At 40.7% G+C, this 14,597-nt stretch overlaps 1 protein-coding gene across 4 annotated transcripts in view; it reads right to left on the bottom strand.

Moving 5' to 3' along the window:
* The window catches only part of tanc2b (tetratricopeptide repeat, ankyrin repeat and coiled-coil containing 2b), a 90,765-nt gene that overhangs the window by 4,007 nt on the left and 72,161 nt on the right, over positions 1 to 14,597 (bottom strand). For 2 of the 4 annotated variants that reach the window (XM_077550375.1, XM_077550377.1), the window contains 19 exons: positions 12,719 to 12,994; positions 12,507 to 12,631; positions 11,167 to 11,398; positions 9,615 to 10,063; positions 9,338 to 9,505; positions 9,103 to 9,263; positions 8,266 to 8,374; positions 7,964 to 8,086; positions 6,711 to 6,947; positions 6,385 to 6,591; positions 5,181 to 5,274; positions 4,969 to 5,102; positions 4,781 to 4,904; positions 4,494 to 4,669; positions 4,288 to 4,420; positions 2,591 to 2,620; positions 869 to 960; positions 196 to 342; positions 25 to 125 (listed from right to left, as the gene is read on the bottom strand). In XM_077550375.1, coding sequence (XP_077406501.1) covers positions 25 to 125; positions 196 to 342; positions 869 to 960; positions 2,591 to 2,620; positions 4,288 to 4,420; positions 4,494 to 4,669; positions 4,781 to 4,904; positions 4,969 to 5,102; positions 5,181 to 5,274; positions 6,385 to 6,591; positions 6,711 to 6,947; positions 7,964 to 8,086; positions 8,266 to 8,374; positions 9,103 to 9,263; positions 9,338 to 9,505; positions 9,615 to 10,063; positions 11,167 to 11,398; positions 12,507 to 12,631; positions 12,719 to 12,994 — 3,118 coding nt within the window. Of the gene's footprint in view, positions 1 to 24; positions 126 to 195; positions 343 to 868; positions 961 to 2,590; positions 2,621 to 4,287; positions 4,421 to 4,493; positions 4,670 to 4,780; positions 4,905 to 4,968; positions 5,103 to 5,180; positions 5,275 to 6,384; positions 6,592 to 6,710; positions 6,948 to 7,963; positions 8,087 to 8,265; positions 8,375 to 9,102; positions 9,264 to 9,337; positions 9,506 to 9,614; positions 10,064 to 11,166; positions 11,399 to 12,506; positions 12,632 to 12,718; positions 12,998 to 14,597 lie in introns of all 4 variants that reach the window. The other 2 variants (XM_077550374.1, XM_077550376.1) reach the window with 2 other exon arrangements.

Below are 14,597 nucleotides of genomic sequence, written 5' to 3'. Positions count from 1 at the left end.
GTAGAGTCTCATTTGACTGCTTACCTGCTGCTACGCTTGGCCCGGGCTCTGGCATAGTAGGCCTCGTAGGATTTGGGTTTCAGTTCAAGTGCCTTGGTAGCAAATTCCTCAGCCATCCCAAAGTCCTGGGCACAAGACAGCAACAATAAATTCTGGGCCAGCTACATCGCCGATTTGGGATCTTCGCCAACTCACGTTCATTTTCCTGCGACATCGGGACAGGTTGAGGAAGATTGAAACCTTGAGCTCCCTGAACGTCTTGAGGTCCTCGCTGAAGCCTTCCCGTGGGAACTTTTTGAGGGCATATTGGTAGCGTTGCGCCGCCTCCTTTACCTTCCCCTTCTGTAAGGAGCCACACAAATTTACATTTACAGTCAAACTATTGACAAATTCAAGTTTCATTTGTGGTGACCCCCCCCCCCAAAAAAAATCCAACTAATTGTGGATACAGGATCGCCAAAGCCATAGCCAATAGAAAAGTAGTAAAGGAAGTATGTCAAATTGACATATTTCAATTTCAGAATTAGGCAGATTAATACAGTCTTTTTCACCCATCTCAAGGGGGCAGCCATTTTGTCATTTTACCGCCCTCTGCTGTCTATTGAAATTGATGCCAAGGTGCCTTCAGGCTCGCATTGCGATTGTAATGCCATGCTGAGGGCACTTTGATGACAATTTAGAATGACAAAATGGCTGCCCCCTAGTGTAATCTCAGGGTAGATTCATCTGCTTGATTCTTATTCCAACAACACAAGATTAATCCGAATATTGTGTGTAGACTAGTGGAGGAGAAAAAGAACACTTTATTGCAAAGAAATGGTTTCACTAAATACATTGACTAGCCATCAAAGGAAATTTGTGGTCACACCTTGTAGAATCCGTCGCCCTCCTCGATGAGCTTGCTGAGCAGGATGATCATGATGTCGGGTTTGGAGGTGGCCATGGCCCACGTGGCGGGACCTGCGTCACAGGGGAAGACGACAAAGTGAGGACGACGGCATTCGGAAACAAGCGACGAGTAGATGGAAGAGAGGAAGGAAGTCAAAACGACACACGTACACACACACACAAACACGCACACAATCATATTAACGAGAAATGCGCGTATCCCACCAGACATCTCCTGGATTGTCTTGCACATTCAAGTGAATGCAATTAAAGTGGATCGCTGTCAAGGGTTGCTGCAAACATGCAAATGTCTCAAAAGCAACAATCCAGTGAATCGTGTGGGGTACGGTAACAATTATTTAAAACAGGGTAAACGGGGGGAAAAACAGTGAAAAATGGCAGATGGAGGAGGAAAACAAAACAATCCACTGTTGAGAAAACATCACAGCTTTGCTACTGGAACTATTGCTTTCTGCAACAGAATTACCAACTTCTTCTCAAAGGGTTAACCACCCCAAAAAGCAATCATATTTGAAATACAGTGCATCCAGAAAGTATTCACTTTTTCCATATTTTATGTTAAAGCCTCATCAAAAAAAAAAAAAAAAGTTTTTTCCCCCTCAAAATTCTTCTCACAGCACCCCATAATGACAACGTGACAGAGATTGTTGCATAAAATAAAAAATAAAATAAAATAAAAACAGAATTAAGTACATGTCCAATCCACTGAATTTACTACAGGTGGTAAGTCGAAGCAAAAAACTTTTTAAATGATTAAATTATGAGTAATTTCATAAAGATAACATTAAAAATATAAATTGAATTTTATTACATTTTATTCTATTAAATATTTGCTTAATTTATTGTGAATAATACAATGAAAAATATCAGGACAACTGGACAGACAATATTTCACTTTATTTGATTAAATTAATTAATTAAGACTATTAACTCTTTGACTGCCAAAAACGTTAAAAAACGTTTAGTAAAATCCTATGGAGGAGTGCCAAAGACGTTAAAAGACGTTTTTTTGGACCTTGAAGTTATAATTAAAAATATATATTATTATATATTTTACGCGTGCGCGTGTTATTTAATGAGATTTTATGGTCTACCATATATGACCTTGGCCCATCTGTCTGTTTCACAAATGGAATTTTGAGAAGAGGCTTGTGTCCAGCGTTGTTGTAACTTCAAAGTAAAGCGCCATATACGTCCTTTCTGGATGCACTGTTTATGTCAGGCTGAAGTCATTTAAGTGTATCGGCAATCTGTGACACACACAAACAAACAGAACACCACAAAGGCACAAGAAACAACAAGGCGACAGGAAAACACAAGGCGGCAGGAAGAGCCCCGCCGCCGAAGGGGAGGGCGTCAAGTGACGTCATGATGACTGCGAGCGACCTCGGTGCGCGGCGGCGACGGGCACAATGTCGTGCATGCACTTCCTGCTAAAAAAAAACAAAAAAAACAACAGCCACGCAGTCAGTGTCGCTCGGAGGCTGCTGTCATGCATCCATGCTGCCAGGAAGCGGCTCGGACCATCTACCTCAAAGCGTACACCTATTAGTCACTTTAGTTAGCTAACGCTAAAAAGCTGGCCCGCCGACGCTCGGGAGGAAACACAGACAACACAGAGAAAGGAGATAGAGCTGTCAAAATGCCTGCTGGGGTGGGAAGTCGACAGCCTTGGCTTTACCTCGGGGCCGACTGGGCAGCGTCTGACATCCTGGGACCGGAGAGAGAGGCGAGGGCGAGGTGGGGCGGGTGGGGGTTTAAAGGTGAGAATAGGAGGAAGAGCGTAGGAGTGTGGAGGAGAGAGAGAGAAAAAGAGGCCATGGAGGTGGAAGAGTGAGAAAAACACAAAAAAAAAAAGCAGCAGTGAGAAGCAAAATAATTAAAAAATAACAAAAGAAATACATCACAAGCGAGATTAACGATCTGTCTCCGGGGTGGAGGGAAAGAAAGAATGCGATTGAGAGAAGGATGACAAGAGAACATGCAGGATAGAGAACATGAGACGACAAGAAACACAAATAGCGGCAGCCGTGGTGGGAGGTGAGGATGACGCAACACTACACTGCAAAAACTCCATTTAGGGAAAAAAAAAAAAGTCATGACAATGAGGATTATATTACCTGCCAATAGAACAGGAGCATTTGAATTGGCAAGAGTTCTTAAATAAGTGAACAAAAAATGCCTGGCAAGAAGATTTAAGATATTTTTAATTTTAGTTTTTGCAATGTAGTGTTACATGCCTGCTGTTTAGCGTGCATGGAGCAAGTGTGTGGGTGTCTAAACCACTTAAACACTCAGTGACTCCTCACAGTAAAAAAACAAAAAAACATTTTGAATAAAACATAACATTATTTTGACGAGAAATCGCTTGTAAATGTTGAGTAGATATTTTAATTAACCTGAAATGCACATTAAAAAAAAAAGCTAATTATCATGTACAATGCATCGGGAAAGTTTTCTGACCTTCCATAAATTTTTTTGAAATACATTACAGTAACGGTATATTGGTTGAAGGTTTCATAACAGCTAATTCTGGCTGTCACCCTTTCTAAGCAGGGCAAAATATGATCCCCACCATTCTTGGCGAGCAGAAAGGGGAGGGGTGAGCAGAACCGCACAGGAGGACGACGAAAGACACCATGTGCAAACACGGATGCCTTTTTGCTCTGTTGATTAACATGCCAGCGGGTACTAGTTAGCCTCAAGGACAACACGAGCAGCCCACGGGTCTGTTCTAAAAATAGCTCACCAGACACTGTGACTTACTAAGACGAAATTCAAACAGAAGAACAATGTTAACATTTATTTATTTAAATTTGACATGGTACCATTACATTCTTTATTTTGTTAAAAAAATAAAATAGTTATATATGTTCAATGGAAACAATTTCTGTTTTTATTTACCCAATTATATATATATATATATATATATATATATATATATATATATATATATATATATATATATATATATATATATTTTTTAAAGGGTAATTTTAGAGCTGTTATTTTAGTATATTTTTTGCTCACGGTTATACCATCAGCCCAGGACTACTCCCGCTCACTATATAGTGGATAGGGAAGAAAAAAAGTATCCAAATGGAGTCTATAACAAAGGGTCAAAATTCCTAAAAATCTGTTGGGTGAAGTATATGTTTTTAAAAAAAAATTTACTGTCCAAATATGCTCCCTGGTCTCGCCTTCTGACGTTTTGAGCAGAAAATGACCCCAAATATCGTTTCAGATGAGGACAAGAGGCACATTTAAAAGAAACGCCAATAATGGCGTTGCGGTTTGAGTGACTGGCTTGTCATGCGCCTCATGCTCCTGTGGCAGCAGGCACATGAGTGAAAGATGTGAGAAGATGCGTGCTCTCACCTATCTTGGCGCCTTTCTTGAGCAGGGCCACCACCACCGACGTGTTCCTGCAGCCCACTGCCCGGTCCAGAGGACGCATGCCGCTGTAGTCCACGTGCTCGATCATGGCGCCGTGGTCCACCAAGAACTGGACCTGAAGAAGATTATGTATGTGGATGTGGAGTCTTGGTCCAAATGTGGTGCTTTTCGCCATTTGGTTCACCCACCACGTCAGAGTCGCCGTAGAAGGCGGCAAGATCGAGCGGCGTCCGGCCGTTCTTATCGGCGTGGTCGGTGGCGGCGCCGCTTTCCACCAGGCATCGGACCACCGGCAGGTGACCCTTGAGGCAGCCCCAGCTGAGTGCCGTCAGACCCTCTTTGTCGGTCAGAGACAGGGAAGCTCCTGGGAAGGAAGACAGTAGAGGTGGAGTACTGAGGTAGTATTCTACTCAAGTAAAAGTAAACATTTTGATGACGGAATAATTTGGTGGAGATTTTATGAAAGAAAACTGACCTTGCGAGAGCAGAAACTCCACCGTTGCCAGGTGTCCCTCCGAGGCGGCCATCATGAGCGGCGTGCGGCCCTGTTTGTCCACCAAGTTGACGTCGGCGCCGTGTGTCAGGAGAAGATCCACTATCTGACAAACAAATATTATTATTACTTATGATTATGATGATGATGTCATGATCGAATATGCGGACCTGCCAGTGGCCCTGTCGGACGGCGCTGAACAGCGGCACGATGCCTCGCCGATTGGACTGGGCCACGGCGGCGCCTTGCTCCAACAGCAGGCGGCACACCTCCAGCTTTCCCCGACCCGAGGCTGCCGTCAGAGCTGGACGAGAAGACGCAAAGTCACATGACAGATACGAGTCATGTGGGTAGGAAGAATATGTGCGACGTCCACACTCACCAGTCTCGCCCCACAGCGAGTCAAAGTTGTTGATCTGCGCCCGCTCTACCTCCTCCTCGTCTTTCTCCGGCAGGTCCAGCAGGTAGGACACAATCTGTGGAGAAATTTGAGTGGGTAAAAAATCTGGTTCAGGTTCTTAAAAAAAATGCACGTTTTTGTCGTAACAATAACTGATTTAAATGCAGAACACTCAAATCATTTTTTCCTATTGAATTGAAGAGAAATGCCAAATTTTGTTTTAAATAAGAAAAATAGCACTCTATAGTATTGCAAATGACAAAAGCATACAGCATAATGAAAAATTATAAATAAAAAAATAAATGTTTGTGCGTCATGATTTCATGCATTCATTGTGCAGCTTCTTCAAGAGTGTGTGCTTTGGCCACCAGGGGGCGATCTAATACACACATACATACGTGCCGTTTATACAAGGTCACAACTGCTCAGTAAGCTGCAGAAATATAAGTCGTTTATTCTCCCCAGCATAGCATAAAGAATATGTGACAGTAGGAATGTACCAATCACATTTTTTGCAGAGTGCACGTCACTTGATTTTTAATATCTGCTGATACAGAGTCCCGATCCAATACCTACGCAATGCAATGCAATGAAGAAAAAGAGACAATCCAAATTGCCTCCATTGTCTTTACTATTGTTATTATTATTATTTGAATAAAGGTATGCCAAGGTCATACCTTTTTATATTGCTGTAAATCAGCAGTGGTTCAAATCCAGTAAAAAACTAAAATACTGTATGTTGTTCTTAATTTTGGAAATGAAAAAAATTTAAAAATTCGGTCTTTTTCAGCCAATCCCAATCAGGTGAAAATCACGTGATTGGCCGCGATTTCCGATCACGTCAATTGGATTGGGATAACCTTCAGTGTGAAAGTGCATGTGAATGGTTATTTTGTCTATGTACCATATACAGTATATCATTACATTATATTAATTTACTTGGATACATTTATTTGTTGCTCCGTGGCATGTTCTAAACAAACATCAACAATTGTCTTGCATCATATTGTAAAAATAACAATTTCATTTGTTTCAATATTGTCCCTTAACCTATTCTGTACTTAACAATTTAATGAATGTATGCATTTAACAATTGTCACACAACATATTAAAATAGATTCAATTGTATTTCATTAAATTCCTTGGCAAGTCCATAAAAAGTGCCCCGGGAGCGGCGGTGGCGTACCTCCGTGTAGCCCATACTGGCGGCGGCGACCAGGGCCTGCTGGACGGCGTGGCTTTTGGTGAAGGTGGCCTGTTGCTGCGTTTGCGGCGAGTGCTGCGCCGACCCGCCGCTCCAGTCGCACTGGATGAGGAACTTCACCACCTCCATGTGGCCCCGGAGGGCGGCGTGCACCAGTGCGCACTGCCCGTTCCTGTCCAGGTGGTCCACCTGGAGGCACATCAGACACTGGTAACCGATAATCAAGTTACGTCTCATGAATGCGAGTCCAAGTCTGAAAATTGCCGACTTCAGTCTGACTCGAGTCAAATCATGTAACATATACGCACCTTGGCTCTCTTGCGACACAGCGCCGTCACGATGGTCATGTGACCCCCGGCGGCGGCGTAGCTGAGCGGCGTCAGGCCGCTCTCGGAGGGGGCGTCGGCATAGGCGCCGTATTCCAGCAGCAGCGCCACCATGTCCATGTAGCCCAGGTGGGCGTGCACGCACAGCACGGGGGCGTTGTTTAGCACCTCGGTGCGGTAGTTGACGTTAGCTCCGCCCATCATCAGCAACCGACTCACCTGCAAACACGCATACATGTCAAATACGCCAAATTTGCTTCCAAACCTGCAAAAATACAGTTTCCGAAACACTGACGTGTAAATAGTTCTTTAATTATTATTATTATTGTTTTGTAATTATTGGCCATGGGCTGAAAAATTAAAATGGGAAAAAAAATACTTTAATTCATAGTTGTCTTAAGAATACGTTAAATTGAATGAATAAATTATTAGTGGCCAATGACAATCTATTTTTTTTTAGTTTTAAATATTTTTTTAATTAACCATTCATCTGTGAATTATTCTAAAAAACGGAACTTTAATTCAGTTAAATCATTATTGTCCCTCAACATATCTAAAAAAATATATAAATAAAAAATAATTAACATAAATAATTTAATGACTTAGTGGTTCATGACATATTCAACAAATAACATGAAAATTAAAAATAAATACAAATTATTTGGCCCGTCAACCTTGTATTTATTTGATCTCTAATTATTTCATTTATAACAAATAGCTAAATCAAATTTATTTAATAGATCACAGGTTTGTGACCTATTTTAAAAATGTAATTAGTGTGATTCATTATTGACTAACATTATATGCAAAACAAACACACAAAAACACAAAAAAGAGAAAAAACTAATTAATTGAACTTTAATATTGACCCAGCGCAGCATCAGCGGTTCATTAAAATGTAATTATTAATTTTTATTGACATTTTATTATTTTGTCTAAATAAATATCTGTTTTGTTTTATTGTAATTAATATTTGTAAATTATTCTATCAATTTAATTGTTAGTTAATAATAATTAACTTTGTTAAAAAATGAGACTCAGCTGTTATTTTGTTATGTAAATGAATGCAATTTTACATGCATATTTATTCATCAAATGTGGCCTCTGAGCACAAAAGCTGAAAACAGGCCAGTTGAAAAATAAAAATGTACACTTTTACACGGACGACGGACCCGCTACTGGGTCCCACACAAGATTGGAAGACGCAGATCTGTTTTGTAGCTCAACTCGCTCACCTTGATGTTAGGCGTGTAGAGGTTCCTCAGTGACGAGAGTGCTGCCGACAAACCCTCCGTGCTGTAGGACGCCCATAGGCCTTGCAAAATGGACGAGGACACGCCCACTTTCTTGCTGAGACCCTTGAACAGATAGTGCCATCCATTTGTAATTTGTGTGTGTTTCTATCGATATACATTATAAACATGCGAGAAAACGCAAATGAATGTTACAGCTGCGGTTCATTTTAAGGTGCTCTACAAATAAAGTTGTTTTTCTTGCAATTGTGCGAGTGTTTGTGAACATGGAGCGCAGCCAGTACCTTGAAGATATGTGCTTTGAGGATGTGGTGGCCCAGCTCGATGGTCTGCTGCCGGTTGAGCTTGTTCTCCTGTCGTGAGAACCAGAAGGCCAGCAGGGTGTGGCCGCTCCTGCGAACGCGCAGACGGGACAAACTTTTAGCCGCCTGAGTCATGAAAATGCTTATTCGCGGGTGGTATTATTTACAACATGAAAGACTTCCTCATGGGAAAAAAAAAATCCTAACCTTTATGGTGACTAATGAGATACGTCTATTTATAACTGACTGACTAATGTGACATCGGAGGTACATTTCCGCATGGATTATTCATACACTGTTTTGGGCTTTAACTGGAAGGCGAAAGGTCACGATAAATGTTTAGTAACAATGAACAACTCGGGGTCAAGCACAAGTGGAGCATTATTTTCCGTCAGGATACTACAGACACGGTCAGAAACCTGCCATTTTCCTGAATGTGATTTGAAGATTTATTATAGTTGAAATTCTATGAATTTTATTGAGGAAGTGTTTATATGCAACCATTTTATTTGTTGTACCTATGTATAGATAAAAATAAATAAATAATAATAATTAAATATTCAATTAAACTTTAAAAAGGTTTTTATTGAAATTACTTAAAACATTTAATAATAACAGAAAAGTAATTAAAACAAAAAATAATTATAAGTATGATTATAAAAATAATGACATTCAAATAATTTTTTTTTTAAAAAAAGCGCCACTTTTCAAAGTACATTATTTGGGTTTATTTTGCATTAATTTGTTGGCACAAACTCCCCACAAAAAACAAAAATCAAGCCCCCTAAAACAACAAAGACAAAAAAGCTCTCATCTTACCTGGGATCACACAGGAACTTGGTCTTCTCGCCTTCCTCCCGCCATATCAACCACTCCCGGAAGGACGGGTGGACGAACATGCGGGTGCCGTCCCGCCTCTTCACCAGGAAGACGGACAGGTTGTCCACACGCTGCTGGAAGTCCTCCCAGTCCAGCGTACCCTGGATCAGCACCATGGTTAGCACGTAGCTTTGATGTTCAACATCTAGCGTGCAGAGTCCGGATCAAGTCGTACCTGCAGCGAGCCGGCGTTGATCGCCTGGTAGACCTGCTCGTCCGTGAGCGGGTGCAGCGAGGCCACGGCCACGTTGAGCAGAGGCAACGCCCGCTCGAACGACGACTGCGTGGGGAAGCGCATGTTGCACTGCAGCAGATACACCTCGGCCAGGTTGACTGGAACCACCTGAGGAAGGAACGAACGATTAGAACCGTTTTTTTTTTCTCCAGAAAAAAAAAAAATTAAAATTAAATTAAAAAAAAGAACAGTTTTTTTGTTTTTTATGAGGTCTCACCTTGTAGCTGGAGCTCTTGAGGACCAGGTATCCCTTCTCAATAAGGTCAAAGGTGAGCTTGAGGTACAGGTAGGATCCCTGGCTGAGGGCCTTGAGGTGTCCGCTGAGTTTGCCGAAGGTGGTGTTGTCCATCTTGCCGTTGAGCGAGATGTTGTTCTGGATCTCCGGGCTGCTGTGGATGCGGTGCAGGATGTAACCCTGCAGGTCCTGGTCGATGGCGTCGTTCTCCTCCAGGCCGTCCAGCGAGATGCGGTGGAACGGCAGCGGGTTGGTGATCTCCTGCAAGGTGGTTCGCACCGTCACCACCAGCTTGAGCCAGGGAGGGAACTTGTGGATGGTCTTGCAGAGGAAGGAGACGATGGTGTCGCCGTAGTCGGGCTTGTGGAACTCGGCCTCGTTAAGGCCGTCGATGAGGACGATCAGGTCCTCATCAGAGTTGATCTTCCTCTCTGGAGAGTTAGAAAATATATATTTTGTTACATGTTTTATGATGACATTTAACATAATGCCTATATGGGTTATAAACTGGCCTTATTTTTTTTTTTTAACTGAGGACCCTAAATAATCACTTGCATTAAGACACATGTAAAATGGAAGGGGCTGGCAGGTGTGTGCATCAACAAATGTCTAAATAGAAAATGTCCTCATTAAAATAACCTTTTAATGCAGAAAGTGAACCAATTAATACAATAAAACAGTAGTCAGAGGTTTTGTTTGGATTTTTCTTCTGGATGTACGTGGGAAAAAGGGGTACACCCAAAAAATAAATACTAATAATCAAAAAATAACCCAAACAAAGTACCATTATTTAAAAAAAATAATAATTTCTTATTTTTTGGTGTTAAAAATGTTATTTCATCAAGGGAAATTTATACATTAGACATTTCATTTGTAGGCGCACTTCCTCTCTTTTTCACACATCAATAAGAAAAATAAGAAACAAATGACTAATTGTTGAGTTCTGAGGTAAACATTCGATTTATGGAGGACATTTTATTTGATAGTGCACCCCCATTTCTTTTGAACACATCCATAAAAAAAGTCAAATCCAAACTTCTCTATCCATAAAAAAAAAAACAACAACTTATTTTCTATTACAATGTTTGTTTTGTTTTGTTTAAATTGAATCATTTTATGTGGGAGTTTATCCACTCACCCCACAAATATCCATAAAAAAGTAACAAAACAAAACCTGTAGGTACCTCAGCATCATAATTTTTGTGTGGAAATCATTCACATTTTTTTTTATATATTATTTTTATATATTTAACAATTTTTATTTGGTTGTATTGTTTTTTGTAAAATGTTTGTTTATACGCTAAAAATGTTACTTCAAGGAAACAATGCTTTTTTTTCTCGGCGCACCCCCTTGGCCTTTAAAAGAAAATTATAGCCAATTGAAAAACTATTTATTTAAAATTAATTTATTTATTAAAAATAATTTCTTTTTTCAAAAATTAATTTATTTTCAATAAAAAAAAAAAAGTGAAATAGCACCACTTAAAGGCACTTGAAAGCAATCTCTCCAAAATCCAAACAGGGCTCGCATTACCTTTGTAGAGCGCGTCCAAGGGCTCGAGCACGCCCCTCCTAAAGGATGCCAGCGGGTCCTGGACGCAGGAGCGCAGGCTCAGCACGCTCTGTAGGTGTGGCTCGCGCAGCATCTGCTCCCTGTAAGCCGCCAGGTGAGGCGAGCGGCACAGCAGCGCAGCCACATTGTGCACAAACTCAGGTACCAGGCAGGTGTAGGCGTTGTCCGCCTGGCAGTAATGGTACGCCACCACCTGGAGGGGGCGACAGAGAGTGAAACTGAGCCAAACAGGAAGTTGACACTGTTGTTCCATTTTGTTTTTTAGATTTAATAATTGATCGCTTTGAGAGATCTGTAGAGAGATCACGTCGGGCTCAAGTCGGAAGGAGCTAAGCGTTAAATTGCTGTCACGTTTCACAACTAGCAACATTGGCTAATGAATGATTAAAAAAGGGTTCATGTTAAAATTCAGATACATTTATTTTTAATTACCAATTAACAGCTATGCATTTAATTTATATTACAAAATATTGCTGAAGAGAACATTAAAAAATGTAATTACATTTATTTTTACCCGTTGTTTTTTTCTAACTCATTCACTGCCATTGACGGTTAAAGACAAACATTTTAAATTTTTCCCCCCACTTTTGTTAACAAGAGTATGAAAACCTGGAAAAAAACATTATGAAAAGATTATGAAAAATTAGGGGCGTCAGACGATTAACATTTTTAATTGTAATTAATCGCATGACTTCAATAGTTAACTGACGATTAATCACAAATTTTTATATCTGTTCTAAATGTACAATAAAATAAAATAAAATAAAATATAAATGTTTTCATACTCAACAAAAGTGGGGAAAAATGTGAAACTAATAGAAATAGTTTAAATGAATTTTTGTCGTCTATACCCGTCAATGGCAGTGAATGAGTTAATCAAAGAATATCGAAAACAATGAAGAAAAAAAAAAGCTCTGTCCATAGAGGAGGGTTTAAAAAAAAATGGGGGTGAAAAAGCGAGTGAGCTCAATTATTAATATGCAAACTTAACAAGATCTAATAGCAGGGCTGGGAAGTGACATTCCACTTGTATTAATATTTCATAAGACTCCCTGGCTAAGTTGTTTTTTTCTTTTTTAAACATAAATGCATAATACATGCGCCACGGCGGGGGATCGGGTTCCCTCACACGTTGTACAGTACACTTGGGACACATGACACGACTTAAATGATTTTGATGAAAAATGTATACTATATATATTTAATTTGAAGAAATGACCATATTTAAAACCAACCCGTTTATTTGTCGGCGCATACAAGTAAAATTCTGATTAAAGTACGTAGGCGGTATGACCATGTACCTGAGAGGCGAGTCTCCTCATGGACTCTTCTTGGCGCCGCCGCATTTCAGGGGTGCCGGGACAGCTGCCTCCTCCCAGCGTGCCGTGCGTGGGCTGGGGCTGGCTGAGAGGAAGCCCCTCGCCATCTGGATGCATACACAAAGACATTCCCAATTAAAACAATGCATAAAAAAAAGAAAATCCGTCTCATATTGCATCTGAAGTATTTTTACGTTTGGGCGAGGCCTGCGGGCTGTCGGAGGCGATCTGCCGCATGCGTGTTCCGTGGCAGCTGAGCGCCACCAGGCGGGAGATGATGGCCGTCTTGCCGAAACCGATGTTGCCGACGACGACCACGCCGCGGCTGCTGCCGGGCCGGTTGAGGTGGCCGTCGATCTCCTGGAAGAGCCACTCTCGGCCCGTGAACACCGAGTCGACCGTGATGGACGGCACCTCGAAGAGCAGCGGCTTCAGGGTGATGTCCTGGGGCCGATACGGCGCAAAACGTACTGCTGGGTCATAAAAACACAATGGGAAAGATTCAATTAATCAAGTAGCAAACAACGACCCAAAAGTTTAAGGCAGGGGCAACACGGGTGGGCCGCGACCGCACTTTGGCCTTTAATTCTATAAATTAAGAAGATTTTTTTTGGGGGGGGGATTATAAACATCCTCTACTAAAGTTGAACCAGAATAATCGCATCTCAGCACTATTCAGGTTTTTACCCCCAATATTTTTTGTCTTTGTTTTTAATTTTTTGGGGGGTTTACATACAGAAAAAAAAAATCCACTTATTTTCAATGGCTGTTAATTATACCCCCCTAAAAAAAAAAAGCAATGATGATGACATGTCAAATCGGTAAAATTACCGAATGAACAATACTGAGCTTTCCAGAAAAAAAAAAAAAATAAAAAAAATAATATATATATATATTATTATACACCCATTTTAAGTCAGGTCAGCCGGTCCCCATCCCTCGTGAATGAATAGCAGGGTTCCACTGTATAGTTTTAAGATGTAATATCACCATTCACCAATAGATGGCAGACATGGCTTAGTTGCACTTACACCGGGTCTTATACTGCCCCTATACTACAGCGCGAGTAGGCATTCTTGCACTTAATGCTGGTTGTTCAGCAGTTTTGTGCCGTCATTTTTAGGCAAGGTAGCCCTTGGCGCAATCTAAAAGAAGAATTGTTGAACCAATTTAAGATTAAACAGAGAATTGTTGACCAACTTAATAAAATTGCTTCAAGTGGTAACACACTATTGAAATAAGTTAATCCAAAGTGAATATATTATGTTTTAATGAACTCATAATCAATTAAACTTAATATATTGAATTCAATTGGTCAACAATTCTGTTTAATCTTAAATTGTTAGTAGTTACTTGTCGCTTCAAACCCTTTGTTGTCAGATAGATCTTTTCTGCATGCATTGAGAAAAAAAAATTCCATGCACTTATTTGTCCATATTTAAAATGGCATTTTTGCCATCTAGTTAGGCTTCATTTTAGGATTACAAAACTGGGGTTTCAAATTAGGGTATCAAGCCAAAGTTAAGGTATCAAACTGGGGTTAGAGTTTCAAGGTCAGGTGAGGTTTTCAAATTGGAGTTTCAAGCAAGTGTTAGAAAAAATAGTTAGGAGTTCAAACGATGCTTTGAGTTTCAACTCACGTTTCCCAAGTCTAGACTAGGGTCTGACTCGGGTTTGACATTTCAGTTACAGTTGAAGCAGACAACACGAGGATCCATTGTGATATTTTGTCAGCCCCTTTCATCACTAACATGTGTGGTTATTAGACAAAAATGCGGAACCACAAGAACATTAACGTGATCACAAGTTTTGGTCTTTGATGCAGACTGACTTGTCACAAGTATTTGGTTTCACGCGGATCAGTGCAATCAGATCACTGCCTTTTGCTGACACTAGGGGGAGCTGCTAGATTCCATTTTCTGCAGGGTTTGCAAGACATCAATCTTGATGGGTCAGTATAGAGGACATTGTGGGACAAAGTGAGAAATAATGGAATGAGATGGGACATAAAGAGACAAAATGAGACACAATAAGGGACATTATGGGACACTATGGAAACAAGTGGGACATAAT

The sequence above is a fragment of the Vanacampus margaritifer genome, chromosome 18 (assembly GCF_051991255.1).
Source record: "Vanacampus margaritifer isolate UIUO_Vmar chromosome 18, RoL_Vmar_1.0, whole genome shotgun sequence".
NCBI lineage: Eukaryota > Metazoa > Chordata > Actinopteri > Syngnathiformes > Syngnathidae > Vanacampus > Vanacampus margaritifer.
The sequence above is the reverse complement of the archived record's forward strand: the minus strand, read 5'-3'. Positions and strand labels throughout refer to the sequence as shown.